Source organism: Oratosquilla oratoria, chromosome 6 (genome assembly GCF_046742065.1).
Source record: "Oratosquilla oratoria isolate Oo_2021 chromosome 6, ASM4674206v1, whole genome shotgun sequence".
NCBI lineage: Eukaryota > Metazoa > Arthropoda > Malacostraca > Stomatopoda > Squillidae > Oratosquilla > Oratosquilla oratoria.
In genome coordinates this window covers 57,230,290-57,245,479 of record NC_134782.1, presented here as the reverse complement: position 1 = coordinate 57,245,479, position 15,190 = coordinate 57,230,290, and the positions used below count along the sequence as shown (strand labels likewise).

At 39.7% G+C, this 15,190-nt stretch overlaps 1 protein-coding gene across 3 annotated transcripts in view; it reads left to right on the top strand.

Moving 5' to 3' along the window:
* PIP4K (phosphatidylinositol 5-phosphate 4-kinase) overlaps positions 1–13,710 on the top strand; it is a 48,089-nt gene extending 34,379 nt beyond the window's left edge. For all 3 annotated transcript variants that reach the window (XM_076186976.1, XM_076186975.1, XM_076186977.1), the window contains one exon: positions 5,776–13,710. In XM_076186976.1, the coding sequence (XP_076043091.1) occupies positions 5,776–5,963 (188 nt within the window). In that variant the 3' untranslated portion in view covers positions 5,964–13,710. The remainder of the gene's footprint in view (positions 1–5,775) is intronic.
* Positions 13,711–15,190: the final 1,480 nt, after the last annotated feature.

Sequence of the window (15,190 nt, the reverse complement as noted above, 5' to 3'; positions counted from 1 at the left end):
GTTGTGTCAGTGTGGGGTAGGCATGTGCTCTAACTCAGAGAAAAGCCCTTTGGTATGTCTGCAAAATACTCAAAGGAATATGTAGGTAGTTTTGGGAGAAAAAAACAATGAGGATGAAACCTTTATTGATTGTATGTATTTTGAACAAGTAGGTGGTTCTTTAGATATTGGTAAAAGGTAGTAAATGAATGTCAGATCGTTTTGTTTAGAAGCTAAGCTGGGGATAAAAAAGGGAAAGGAACAAAGTGCAAAGAGTGAGATAAAGATGAACCAAGTGGATAGAATGGTGGTGATAAATAGGAACAAGTACATACATACATATACCAAAGGCTTTTCCCCCCTACACGGGGGGGGGGGATAGCCAAAAAGAAAAAGACATAAAACCATTCCCACCCATTCCATCCCTAAATACATTCCACCCCCCTTCACCCTCCCTCTTATCTTAACATACCTATACCAAACGCTTTTTCCCCCTTACAAGGGAGGTACCCAAAAAACAAAGCCATAAATTCCACTCCCACCCATTCCTTCCCCACATACTCCACTCCCATTCACCCCCCCTCCCTCCCTCTTATCTTATCTCCTCCTGGATGATGGGTCATCCCTGCATCTCGCCCACTCCCCTGGGCCAGAAACAGTGTTGCAAGACACAGCATATCCACAGCAAGGCCACTTCATTTAATCGGCAACTCTCCCTCTCCATCCCCTCATGCAGAAAAAGAGAAGACAGGGAGAAATCCCTTTGGGCTGTGTCAAGTTATTTTTTTCACACATACTCCCTAACCCCCCACCCCACCCCACCCCCTACCTACTCCCTTTCATGGATCACAGCATTATCCTTACACAACCATTCTCCATTCATCCCTATTTTCTGTCATCTCCCATCCTCTCTCAACAGACATACCCCTCTTTCCCAATGCCACTTTTACCCCATCCATCCATTTCATCCTTGGTCGCCCCCTCATGTTCACTTCTTCCACATCTGCCTTCCACAACTCTTTTACTGATCTTTCTTCACTTATTCTTTCCATGTGTCCAAACCATCCCAATAATCTTTCATCAACCCTATCTCCAAACTCCCTTTACATCTCCGTTCTCCTCCTCACCTTGTTTCTCAGTTTTTCACTCTGTCCAGCCGAGTAACCCCTATCATACCTCTCAGGCACCTCATCTCGAACACATTCAAACTCCTCCTCTCTTCCTCTTATATGTTCCATGTTTGTGCCCCATACAGTGCTTTTGGCACAATCACTCCTTCATACAGTCTTCTCTTATCATCCATTACCAAATGTCTGTTTTTCATTACACTTTGTAATCCCCCAAGGCATTTGTTTCCCAGTCTACATTCTACCTCCACCTCCACTCCTCCCTCTCCCACCACGTTCACACCCAAGTATCTAAAACTATCCACTTCTTCCAGTCTCTCACCCTTAATACTTGCTTCCAGTCTGCTGCCACTTTCTCCCCTTGTACATCTCATCACCTTACTTTTACCCACATTTATCTTCAACTTCCTTCTTTTGCACACCTTTCCAAGCACTGTCACTGGCTTCCTCAATCCCTCTGATCCTGCCACAAGTGCACTGTTGCCAGCAGACAACAATTGGGTTATCTTCCACTTTTATCCATTTTCTTTAACCATCTCCAATCCCCGACCCACTACCCTTACACATTACAAAGGATTACAAAGGCGGAGCATGCCGACAGGAGACCTTTTGATCCATATCTAGGTCGGATGCGAAAAAAAAAAATCATATTAATAATAAAACAATAAATAAAAACTATAATAATGTAAATAACAAATAAAATACATAAATAAATGCATAGGTATAGTTAAATAATAAACAAACAGGTAAATAGCAAATAATAATAAATTGACATATAACTAATAATAAATGAAAATCAGACAGACAAATGATAACAAAACAAAAGCAAATAATATAAGATAAATTATAATCATTACAACATCTTACTTAGGTATTTATCTAACTGATTCTTAAAGCTTCGAACTGAACTACATTGCACTACCTGTACAGGAAGTTTATTCCATTCATTTACTACACGGTTGGCAAAGTTGTTTCTACCTACTTCCAAATTGAATCTATTTCCAGATAGTTTGAGACCATTGTTTCTTGTCTGATTCTCATTCAATGTGAAAATTTTGTCACTTTTGATGTTGTCAATTCCCTTTAAAATCTTAAAGACCTGTATCAAGTCACCTCTGAGTCTACGCTTTTTTAGGGAAAACAGATTCATGTGTTTTAGTCGATTTTCGTATGATTTATTTTTGATATTTGGAATCAGTTTTGTGGCTCGCCGTTGTACTTTTTCCAGTCTGTCAATGTCTTTAATGAGATTCGGTGACCATACAGAAACAGCATATTCCAAATGTGGACGAACTAACGATTTATATAGCTTGTTAATGAGTGATGGACTTTTGAAATCAAAAGATCGCGCAATCAGTCCCAGAATCTTATTTGCTTTCTCAGAGGCTGAAATACACTGCTTGGATGATTTGAGGTCGTTACTGATAATTACGCCGAGATCTTTTTCACTATCCACTTTTGTTAACGAATTACCAAATAACTTGGAATCGTACTTACTGTTATTTTTACCTATGTGCATTACCTTGCATTTACTTGTGTTAAATTTCATTAGCCACTTTTCAGACCATTGCTGTAATTTATCAAAATCTTCTTGAATATCTAATTGGTTTGAGTGATCATTTGCCACTCTGCACAGTTTTGTATCATCAGCAAATTTGGAAACAGTAGATTTTAGTCCATGGTCTATATCATTTATATATACTATGAATAGAAGTGGCCCAAGAACGGAACCCTGAGGAACTCCACTTGCAACACTTTTCCATCCAGAAGTTTTTCTATTTAAAACAACTCTCTGTTTTCGACCATTCAACCAATTACTAGTCCAACCTAATAGGCTACCACTTATTCCATGCAAAGCTAATTTAGTAAGTAGTCTTTCGTGTGGGACGGTATCAAAAGCTTTTGCAAAGTCTAGATATATTAAATCTATATTGTTTCTTTTGTCATATTTCGAGATAACTGTGTTGTAGAATTCGAGTAAGTTAGTCACGCAAGAACGTTTCCGTCTGAAACCATGCTGGCTATCATTTATCAAACGGTTACTTTCTAAATGATGTTTGATAGCATCTCTGATGTGTATGAATTGAACAGCCAAGGCAACATAACACATCCCTAGTGATGACCCACCTTTACCTCAAACCACACACTCCATTTCTGATTCTAGCACAGGCTTTACTACTCTTGTAAAAACTTTTAACTGCTCTTAACAGCTTTCCTCCTACCCCATATATCTGCAATATCTCCCACAGTGCCTTCCTGTCTACCCTGTCATAAGCCTTTTCCAAATCTGTAAAGGGCCCAAAGATTATCCTACCTTTTCCTAAAGCTTTCTCACATATCTGTCTTACCAGAAAAATCAGATCTATGCAACCACTACCTTTCCTAAACCCACATTGTTCCTCATCATTTACTCCCTCTGTTCCTCTGCTAATCCTCTCAATCAGAACCCTCCCATAAGTCTTCCCAACTGCATTTACAAGCTGATCTCTCTGAAACTACACTTACACTTGTCTCACACTTGTCCCCCTTTCCCTTGTACATACATATACCAAAGGCTTTTCCCCCACTGACCCCTGCCCTCTGTCTTCTCTTTTCCTTCTTTAATAACAGACATCCCCCTCTTTCCCAATGCCCCATTCACCCCATCCATCCTTGGTCGCCCCCTCATGTTCACTCCATCCACCTCTGCATTCCACACCTCTTTTACTAATCTTTATTTACTCATTCCTTCCATGTTTCCAAACCATCCCAATACTCTTTCATCAACTCTATCTCCCAACTCCTTTTCAACCTCTCCTTCTCACTTCCTCATTCCTCATTATCCAGCCTAGTAATCCCTACCATACTTGTCAGGCATTTCATCTCAAACACATTTAAGCTCTTTCTCTCTTCCTTATGTTCCATGTTTCTTCCCCATACAGTGCTGTTGAGACAATCACCCTTTCATACAATCTGCTTTTAGCATCCATTCCCAAATGTCTATTTCTCATTACACTTTTTAATCCACCAAGGCATTTATTTGCTTCTATCAATCTACATTCTACCTCCATCCCCACTCCTATTCCCGCCACATTCGCCCCCAAGTATCTAAAACTATCCACTTCCTCCAGTCTCTCTCCCTTAACACTCGCTTTCAATTTGTTGTCATCCTCTTGCCTTGTACATCTCATCACCTTATTTTTACCCACATTTATCTTCAACTTCCTTCTTTCGCACACATTCCCAAAGTCCATCACTGTTGTGAAAACAGTTTTTATAAATTGGTGTTGTGTGTGTGAAAGAAGGGAGCTGAAGATATATGTGGGCAAAAGTAAGGTGATGAGATGTACAAAGGGAGAGAGTGACAGCAGGCTGGAAGTGAGCATTAAGGGTGAAAGACTGGAGGAAGTGGATAGTTTTAGATACTTGGGTGCGAATGTGGCAGGAAAGGGAGGAGTGGGAGTGGAGGTAGAATGTAGATTGAGAGAAGCGAGTAAATGCCTTGGTGGATTGAAAAGTGTAATGAGAAATAGACATCTGGGAATGGATGCTAAGAGGAGGTTATATGAAGGAGTGATTGTGTCAACAGCATTGTACGGGGCAGAAACATGGAACATGAGAGAGGAAGAGAGAAGGAGTTTGAATGTGTTTGAGATGAAATGTCTGAGAAGTATGATAGGGGTTACTAGGCTAGATAGAGTGAGAAATGAGGAGGTGAGGTGGAGAACAGGGTTGGAAAGGGAACTGGGAGATAGGGTTGATGAAAGAGTATTGGGATGGCTTGGACACATGGAAAGAATGAGTGAAGAAAGATAAGTAAAAGAGGTATGGAAGGCAGATGTGGGGGGAGTGAACATGAAGGGACGTCCTAGGATGAGGTGGATGGATAGGGTGAAGGGGGCTTTGGGGAAGAGGGGAATGTTTGTGGAGGAAGGATGGGAGAGGACAGAAGATAGGGGTGAATGGAGAGGGGTTGTGTATAGATGATGCTGTGATGCATGAGTGGGAGTGGGTGGGGGATGGGAGGTGAGGAAGTATGTATGAGAAAAAATTTGACGCAGCCCAAAGGGATTTCTCCCTTTCTTCTCCTTTTCTGCATGGGGGATGGAGAGGGGGGGTCGCCGAATTTATGAAGCGGCCTTGCTGTGGATGTGCTGTGTCTTGCGACACTGCTTCTGACCCAGGGCAGTGGACAGGATGCAGGGATGACCTGTCATCCAGGAGGTGCCAAGATGGGAGGGAGGGGGGAGGGTGGAGGGGAGTGGAATATGGGTGGGAGTGGTTTCTATGCCTTTTTCTTTTTGGCTACCCCCTGTGTAGGGGAAAAAACCTTTGGTATATGTATGTACGTTGCTCTGTAAAGGGTAAATGCAGTGATTTTTTTTTGATTTTTTTTTTATTTTATTTTTTTTATTTATTTTTTTTTTTATTTAAGAGCTTTGAAGTTAACTAGTTGCATGTCACAGTTTAGTGGCTTTGTTTATTTATTTATTTTTTTCTATTGCCCATGCCCGCCTGTTACTATCAACAAGTCAATTGAAAAAATTGGGTTTTTGTTCTTTTCTGCATCTAAAGGTTTCTTCCACCTCATAGGGTAAGTAGTTAACCAAGGCATATACTCACCCTCCACTCATTCCACACCCATATCTCTTTGTGTTCATGCTCACCAAAAAAGTCATTTTCTTTGCAGATGCACCAAACCGAGAAATCTACTTCATGGCCTTAATAGATGTACTCACCCACTATGGAGTCAAGAAACAGGCAGCCAAAGCAGCCAAAACTGTCAAATACGGCTCAAGCGCTGATGGTATCTCGACAGTAGAACCAGATCAATATGGTCGACGGTTTTTGGAATTTATGCAACAAGCTATTGAATGAAATGGTCATGTCTTAACCAAAGAACCTCTGAACAGACGTTTTGGTGGTTTAAGGGATCCAGTTTGTAGGTAGGATTTCTTCCATGATATGAAGCCCAGCATATAAGGAAAGGAAAAGATGTGGTGTGTACCTTATTGGCATCTTTATAAAAAAAAAAGAGACAAAAAGAAAAAAAAAAATCAATTTTTATTGGTATTTGAAAAACAAAGACAGTTTTTACCTTCTTGAAATGTGGTCTATAATTTACTGGCTTTTGCAAAATAAGGATGTGGTCCATACCTTATTGGCACTTGAAAAACCTTGTATCCCAACCAATCGGTCTTGTACAAGAGGTTCTTTAGGAGCATGGTCACTCATGAAGGAGTTTCTACTTACGGAATGCTGAGAAGCTGCAGAGGAACCTTATAACCTAGCAAGGAGTCTTTGTATTTGAGGATTGTGATAACCCAGCTATGGGGTCCTTCAGCTAGGAGGAAAGCAATGAAGGAAGAACTTACTTATGTGAAGCCCAGTAGAAGTACTGTGAATTGAAATTTAGCTCAGTCACAGAAGATCCTCTTGCGGCTGAACTAGTAGGGAGAATTTGCTACTGATTCAGCATGCAAGCTGGGTCTCTGTTTTCCAGGGTGTCTTCTTAGGTTAGCATGTTGATGTGGGGGAGCTACAGCATCATGGCATCTGATGATAGAAAAAAAAAAAAAAAGCAAATTACTGAAAGCCTGATTAGGTCCATTTTTATTGAATAAATGTGATTTCTGAAGTCTGATGCATTGCCTATTATAGAATTGTCAGTGGCTTGCATTTAGATGGCTTGGACTCCTTTAGCAAGGGACATTGCAATGACAAAATGCCGCTGTGATGAAGTAGCAGCGTAGTCATGTCTCACTCAAGGCCTAAGGTCATGTGATCTTCATCATTAAATTTAGGGATCCCTGTTCATTGTCTCAGGAAGTACAGCCGGCAACTCAGAAAATGAAATTAATGGCAACTTGAAAGTCAAAATGATGTTTTAACATGGAGTCAACTTGTTTGGGGAAGTGTCTATCCTCTCAGGTGCGAAATTCAAATAAATGTTTTGGGAGATGTCTCACCTTGATTCACAAGGAACTAAAGAGCATAGATGCTTAGGAACCACACAGAGAACGGAACTGTCAGAGTAGCTGTGTAGCACACTTGAGCGATACAGCCCTTGAATCCTGTCCCACACTACACCTCACACTTTTTTTCACTTTTATAGTCGGGTTTTTCCTCTGCCATTCCATCAGTAGGCTCTTGTGTGTGTGCCTGGATTCATACACCTACCCATTTAAACCATCCTTGCAGTGTCATATTCTCATCTGATCCCCAAAAGTGCTAAAACCCAAAGAAAGAATGAAAGAAGGAAGGAAACAAAGTGAATTAAATTTTAAGAAGATGCAGTGGAAAAAAGTGGTGGAATGTCTTCATGCCCTTGCACCCTTTTTTGAATCTCAGTATAAAGGAGAAGGGTGTATTCATTGTGGGTTTATGATATGGTAGGTTAACAGTATATTATAATTGCCTTCTCATTCATATGTACGTAACCCATGAATGTCACTCAAGTGTCTGTAAAGGGTTTTCATTATATTCTTTCACATATACATACATACTGAATGCAGATGTATGTATATGTGATGAACCAAAGGAGTCTCTCAAATTCAGAGAAGCCTGAAATCAGTAGATTATATTCCATAAATGCAATAGTGATCATGCTGTTTATTAATTGTGATGCAAACGTAGCAACATTGACCGTGCTCTTGATTGACTGTCGTGCAAAGTAAGTTATGTGGGCTAGGCTATCGATGTACTGAATATGAGGCAAGCAGTAGCCCAGACTTGAATAGTTAAGTAAGTATGGCATTGTGAAAGTTACACACACACACACAGTTGGGCTTCATTGCATATGGTGTCCACCACGTACTTTGGCTTCGGCTCTGTGTGGTTTAAGTTTGTGATTCAGGTGTCCCAGGTGATGGGGCCATATACTGGGACGGACAAGGCCAAATGATTATTTTATGTAGCTCAGTAAAGGAAAAGGAAAAAGAAAAAGAAAAAAACAAAAAAAAAGGATATGTAGATTGGAAATGTTTCCTCATAGATGCTCACAAGCTTTTCTACCAATATGACAGGTGTCTTGGAATGTTTATTTCATTGTGGTCAACTTAATGTGATAAGTCATCATCATTACTATTATTAATCATTATTTCTACTTATTTCTTCCATGAGATGAATTTTTATATAATGTGTAAAAATTTACCCTCTCCCTTTCTCTCTCTTTCACTCTCTCTCTCTCTCTCTCTCTCTCTCTCTCTCTCTCTCTCTCTCTCTCTCTCTCTCTCTCTCTCTCTCTCTCTCTCTGTCTCTCTCTCTCTCTCTCTCTCTCTCTCTCTCTCTCTCTCTCTCTCTCTCTCTCTCTCTCTCTCTCTCTCTCTCTCTCTCTCTCTCTTTCTCTATCTATCTCTCACTGTCTAGCACCAGAGTGCATTTTAGTCATATATTGCCAGAATTTTGTGTGGACAGCATTTGATGATGAAATAATTAATTGAAAAATGGCACTTACAACTACAGGCTGTTTGCTTCTGGTGTTTGTTTCATGTGAAACTTGTATGCCAAGTATTTGTACCTTCAGTTCATTTGATGGTAGGGTCACCTCCAGAGTTTGTAATTCTTTGTTTTCTATTCTACTTCAAGGCCATCAAAGTTTTTTGTCTTGTTCACTGTCCAGCTTGGTTTGTCTTCCAAGTTTATAAATTGTAAGTTTTAACCTTGGTTCAATGTTGTCAACTAAACCATATGTGCTAATCATTTGATAGCCAGGGTACTGATGATGGTGGTACCCTTCAAAGACCTATTCATTGTTGCAGGTCATCCATTCATGGTAACTATTTCTGTGCTGTGTAGATGGTGTCAGACTTGGGGAACAGGCTTCTTGCCTTCAGTCTCAATATATGTCACAAAAAAGCTGCACCAAGTAATGTTGAATTCACATACTCCTGATATTGTCACAGGGACCCTGATAAATTTTCTGTAGATGGAACACTTGTGTAGAGTAAAACCTGATTAAGTACTCAGACATACAATACAGTCCATGTATCTCTGTATCATGCAATTGGGTTCTTTCAAGAGTTAATGTGATTGCAAGAAAAAAAAAAGGTTTTTTCCTCTTGATTTCACACCCCCCCCCAAACTCGCTATGTAGTATCATATGTAGAAACAGGATGGTCCAAATATCTGGTGTGCCTGGTCCATTATGTAAGGGCACCATAGATGCTGTCACTATTCTTCACACATACGAAGCCACGGTTGTCACCCATATGTCCAAGAGCACCCTTGCTCACACAAGCACCGTGACTGACCTATCCTGTTACCTACTACCTGCATTGCCTCTCATTCATTGCTTACTTCCCACCATCCAACAGCGTCACCTCTTGACTTCTTCCTGTCCTAAGCACCTGCCTTAGATTCTGCCTCTTATAGCCTTCATCTGTCATCAGCACATCTGTTGCATTCAGTTATGCTCTACACTCCTTTCTCATCATCACTCTCTGCTGCTGCTGCTGCTCATTGTCTTCCTGCTCCAACTTGTGTGTTCTTGACCAAACTTACAATATTTAATATGGTCTATTCAGCAATATTTGGTGGGTGGATGAGTAACACACTCCACATTCTGGTCTCACTTGTGCCTGGCACAGGTGGTGTGATGCCCAGCCAGCCATTCAAAAGCTGTGAAGAGACCAATACACCTTTTTCTGAATGCTAGAAATGCTGATGCTTATGTAGAAGAAACTCTGTCATGACGAGTGCAATAAGAACCCGTCACTGATCTCGTAGTATATGAAATGGTAGGAAATGATATAACACTGAATGCAGTTACAATTTCAAATTTAATGTTTTGCTTTCACTGGGAAAGTAAGTGATAACATTGAATGCTAGTTTGCTCTTACTAATATAGGAAGGAATTCTCACCAAATGCCATTGCTCTTGTGGGGTTCATATAAGATTTTAGAAATACTGTTAGTTTAGAGATACGACTACTACGTGCTGTTGCTATTACATGAATAAGTAACATGCAGCCCAAGATATATGGAGCAAGGAGTTGTGTGTGCTTTGTCCTAACCATTGTTCAGGTCTGATGTTTGATTTAGCTGAGCATTTACAAACTTACAGGGCTCTTGTGTGTAAGACATCGCTCAATGAAAATAGAAAAGTGACGTAGATTGTCTTTTCAAATTAGTTGGTGGCTGTGTGCTTTTTTTTTCTCTCTTATGCAGCATTTTTTCTTGGATACATTTCTTTTTTTTTTTCTTTTTCATGATCTAAACACAATTTGGAAGTTGGTATTTTAGTGAGGCCAGTAAAGGTTGGATGTGCATTCAAGGAAACCTATCCCCTTTCCCCCCATCCACCTTCCTCTTTCCTTCTCTTCTTTGTCTCATCATTGACATTACCCAGCTTCAGGATATTGATGTAGACAAAATTGAATACGGAGTAGGTCCATTATATTCTGACTACTGGAGAATTGTTGTTCTTGCCATTGAAAGGTAAATAGAGAAAGTTCAGGTCATCTTGGAAAAAAAAATGGCATATCCAGATCTTCATGATTTATCACATGAAGCCCTTTCTATAGCAATTTTCTTTACGTTAAGAGATAACGTGTGTTAATTTCTTTGAATTTTTGAAGCATTGCTATTATTTGAAATTTAGTCAAATAGATATTGTGCTTATTATTTTGTTACATTTGTTATGACGTTAACGTGGGCATTTGTTTGCCAGGTCTTTTGTTCCTGCTCCCAATAATACCTATCTTACAACAATCCTGGAGCAACCCAAGGATATTCTCCTTAATTGCTTTACACAGAAATAGTCCAAAGCACCTCTGTAAATGAATGTTTGTAATCATTGACTCACAACAACCAGACATTTCTAGTCTGTTGTTCCTGTAGAGTGTGCTGTCTTGTCATCTCTGATAAAGTTCTCTTGAGTAATGTAGCAGGCTTGGCCTACTACAGACTGAGTTGAATTTATGTTTTATGTTAAAGGTTGCAGCAAAAATTAGGCAACATTTTTCTTGTCTTTAGTTCATAACATCCTAAAGTAATCTTTACATTATTGCAAATTTGATAGAATCTGTGTGAGAACTCCTATAGAATAATGGATCCCAGACCTAGTAAATTTACTGTGTAGTAGAACTTGCCATCTTATTTTAGTTGGTATTCTCCCATCCTCACCCACCGTACCTGTACTAACACTTGTCATGTATGTATTGCATTTGGAGTTGCTGAGACCTAGTGAATCAGTTGAAATAATGAATAACTTGGTTCTTTTGCTATGACTCTTTGCTCTAGGCACAAAGTGTTTTTCTCCCTGTGTCTTTTAAAAAGAAGCCTTTTTATATTATGTGTATGGTTTCTCCGACATTGTCAGTTGATTGGTGGGGATGTCCTGGTGAGGCAAAGACTCCCCCCTTCATACTCAACCCTTCACCACTCCAGAAAGTTGTCGGACAGACTATACAAAGTGATTGACCACTGGAGCTTGAACTATCTTAAGGATTTATTTATTTATTTTTTTATTTATTTATTCTTTATTCTTATTTTTTTTAAGGGAGAGAATTAGAATATATCATGTAAGAAACTAAAGAACAAGTACTTGTATGGAATTTAGAAAAAATTAAGTGAATAAATCCAGGAGGAACCTGAAGAGATCTTAGTATGGAAATCTCAATAAATGGAAAGTTGTTTATACTATGACTTGTGTGGATGATAGAATTGCTTCTGATTTGAAGTTCTTGATTATTTTTTCCCCATTTCTTGCCATTCACCAGTATTGATATCATTCAAATATCCTTGATTTGAATACCTCTTGATTTTTTCCTACAAGGATTATATCTTATCATTTGTATCCCACTTGTTCATCCTGTGTCAATAACAAAAAATAACAAAACTTAAATACCCATGACCTTGTATTCATACTTTCCCCCCTTCTGTCCCCCGCCCCCCTCAATCCACCCTGTGTTGTACCAAGTGTACAGCTTAACTGGGTGGTGCTGTTGACCAAATGTCCAAGGCGGAAGGCACAGTATACAATATACTTCCAGCAGATAGTTACTCCTTGTCCATAGTGGAGAGGTTGCCTACATGCCTTTGTTGTTTTCTTTTATTTTATTTATTTATTTTTCCTTTTTTTCTTTTTCTTTTTCTTTTTCTCTTCCATGGTTAAGTCTTCACATGAAAAGTACTGCCAACCCACTCAGCCACTGTCGCTGGGTCCATCTATTACCAGCATCAGAAACCAAGAAGAGGAGGAGCACGTGACTAGTTCCCTTGATCTTGTTGAAAGGAAATGGATGGATTAGGTAGTTAAAGTCTGGATTTTTTGTTTTATAGTAATCAACCTTTACTCCTAGAAATTATGTAACTGGGCTGAAGGGGTGTTACAAGAGCCTCAGTGATATATATTTACATCCTATGTGGGGGTTTTGACTACATAAGTACATAAAGTCAATACTATTGAGATATCCATTTTATTTTGTATTGGTTTACATGAACCTCCCTGCAATTTGTGGTGTTCACGTTATCTAGTTACCATTTCCAAACTTGGCTGTACTACCAAAAACACCAGCTTTTTGTAAACAAGGGCAAGGAAAATAGTCCTGCTTCCTCCCTATGGTTTTCAGTGTGGAATGGACCTACATATGTTGACAAGGTTGGTGAATCTTTGTGAGGATATCCACCATGAAGAGGGACCACAAACTCACCCATCAATGGTAGGTTTTGTAGCTCTAAGAACCAAAAAAGAGGGGAAGGGTGGAACCCTCCTCTCCCCCCCCCCCTTTTTTTTTTTCTGTTGTCACTGGTTTTGTTTCAATTACCTCGAGTTATTGGCAGATATTCCTGGGCACAAGAGGAAGATGGAGTTCATCTTATATCATGGTATTATGGTCTTCAATTGACAACTTGAGGAGAATGGAAGGGCAGTGTGGTTGTATGGTGGGGAGGACAGGGTTGTCCTGTGTCTTTGTGTCATGCTTCATATTGCTCGCTCAGCCCTCTAGTCACTGAAAAGACTGCATTAGAATTCTGGTGTCATATAGGTCACTTGTGCTATGAATCTGTCAAGCCATGAACTATGGATGAAAGTAGTGGAAACTGTTGCCAATCACACTTGACGAAGCCAACGTCAAGTTTTTCTTTTAAGGCCTTGATTAGTGAATAGCATCAGTCCCTTTTTGCCCCATTGGGTCCGGCCAGCAGGCACCCCCTGACTCACTCATACAGAAGGGTGCTGCTCCAAGTGGACTTGTATATGCAATGAAAAACAGACTTTTCAGTTATTCATCCACAGGGTTTGGATTTTATGATTTGCCTGTCTTGTTTCATCTTTTGTATTTTTTCTATATTAGGTTGTAGTGATATTCGTTGATTTTGACGAAGTGTATGATTAGGTAAATGATGAAGAACTGTGATCGGTGTAATTTGGTTCTGAACTGCTTTTTTTTTTTCCTTCTATTTTTTTCTTTTCTTTTTTTTATCTCTTTCTCTCTCTCTTTTCTCTATTTCTACTCCCTTTCTCCTCTTTTCTCTCTCCCTCAATAATTTTGTTATTGTGTGTGAAAGTATGTGTGGAGGTGAGGCAGAGGCCATACACTAGCCAATATCTGCTGATGCTTCAGGGTAGTCCAGCACCACAGTGTCCTGCAATCACCTTCAATGAAACATCAATTACATAACATGGTGTATTATTTCATACCTTACTCGATATTTTGTACCACATGTCAGACGTGATATGCGTTTTCATGCAGTGTTCACTTCCCTTTCTCATATATATTGGTAATCCCCCCATATATTTTTAATAACTCCATCAGACATTAAGCAGATCATGTTGTAAAATATTTTAGTCTTTTGTCAGCAGTCTGATACAAATTGTGTATCATTTTAACCTTTTTTCTCAAAAAGATACTTCAAATAATTGTGTATCATTTCATACCCAGTGCAAGTATAGGCTGAAATAGAAGGAATGATGAAGTGAAATAAGATGAAAATTTCCCATTATTCCATTATACTGTATATTCATACAAAGTTATAAATGGACTTTAAAATGTGTGATTATAGAAATTTTCCCACAATAAAACCATTCAGTGGCATGGAGAATAAAACTTCTCACTGTGAAAGGGTTAATCAAGACCTGTAGAATTCAAGGTTCACCAACTGATCTTTACTACTTGGTAGTTGCCTGACAGCTAAGCTACATTGAATTATTCATTGGCTGTTGTTCTCTCCTACAGGAGACCCATGCCTCCAGGATATTGGCTACAGGTGTGAGTCTATTTACCTATTTTACCTGATTGTAGTATACAGGAAAGCAATGCTAGTTTGATCCTAATTGTAGTACAGTACTACCTCTCATTAATGGACTAAAAGGGGGGTAATGGTGTCTGTTGATGTGAATAATCCATTGATTTGGAGTGGTTTTTGGGTGGCATAGTGATTGCACAGCACTAAACAACAGCACCAAAAACACAGCAAACACAGCTAATTAACGTCCGAGGTAGTACTGTATACATGAAAAGGAGCAACGCTGATTGGGTCCTGTCTTCAAAATGCCAAAGTGACCCCAAAAACCTCCCAATATATGTGAATTCAGCTAACTTATTTGCATGTTGTTGTAACAGGAGAAAGTCATACCCAAATGTCCTGCAAGGTAAGTGGCAGTTAGTTGGGTCCAAGGATGATTGTATAGGTCCTAAGCAAAGTTGAAGATTTTGCCAGATTTTGCATTTCTTCCTCTGCAGGCCACATCTTTGGTATGAGAGGTCACCAACTGAAATCTGTAGGAGGATTCGTAGTTCTCTACCTTTGGGTGAGAGGGTTGTCATGACCTCAATCGCAAGAATCCGTAGATTTTGGAAAAAGTCTTAAGGTCAGCTAGTGTGGCTACAACATACCCCAGCAGGAGAGATGCATGCCCAGGGCCCTGCAAGGTAAGAGGCAGATAGATGGCTTCAAGGGAGTATGTGTGGGTCAAGGTAAACTCTCAGGATCAGCCCAGGTCTAGCATTTCTTTATCTGCAGGCTGCACTGTTGGCAGAAGTGTTAATCAAGTGAAGTCCATAGGAAGCCTTGTTGCTCTCAACCCAAATAATCTCCAACCCTGGATATTAGTAAAAATCTTGATGTTGGCCGACTTGGGCACATACTGCTCCAGCATGA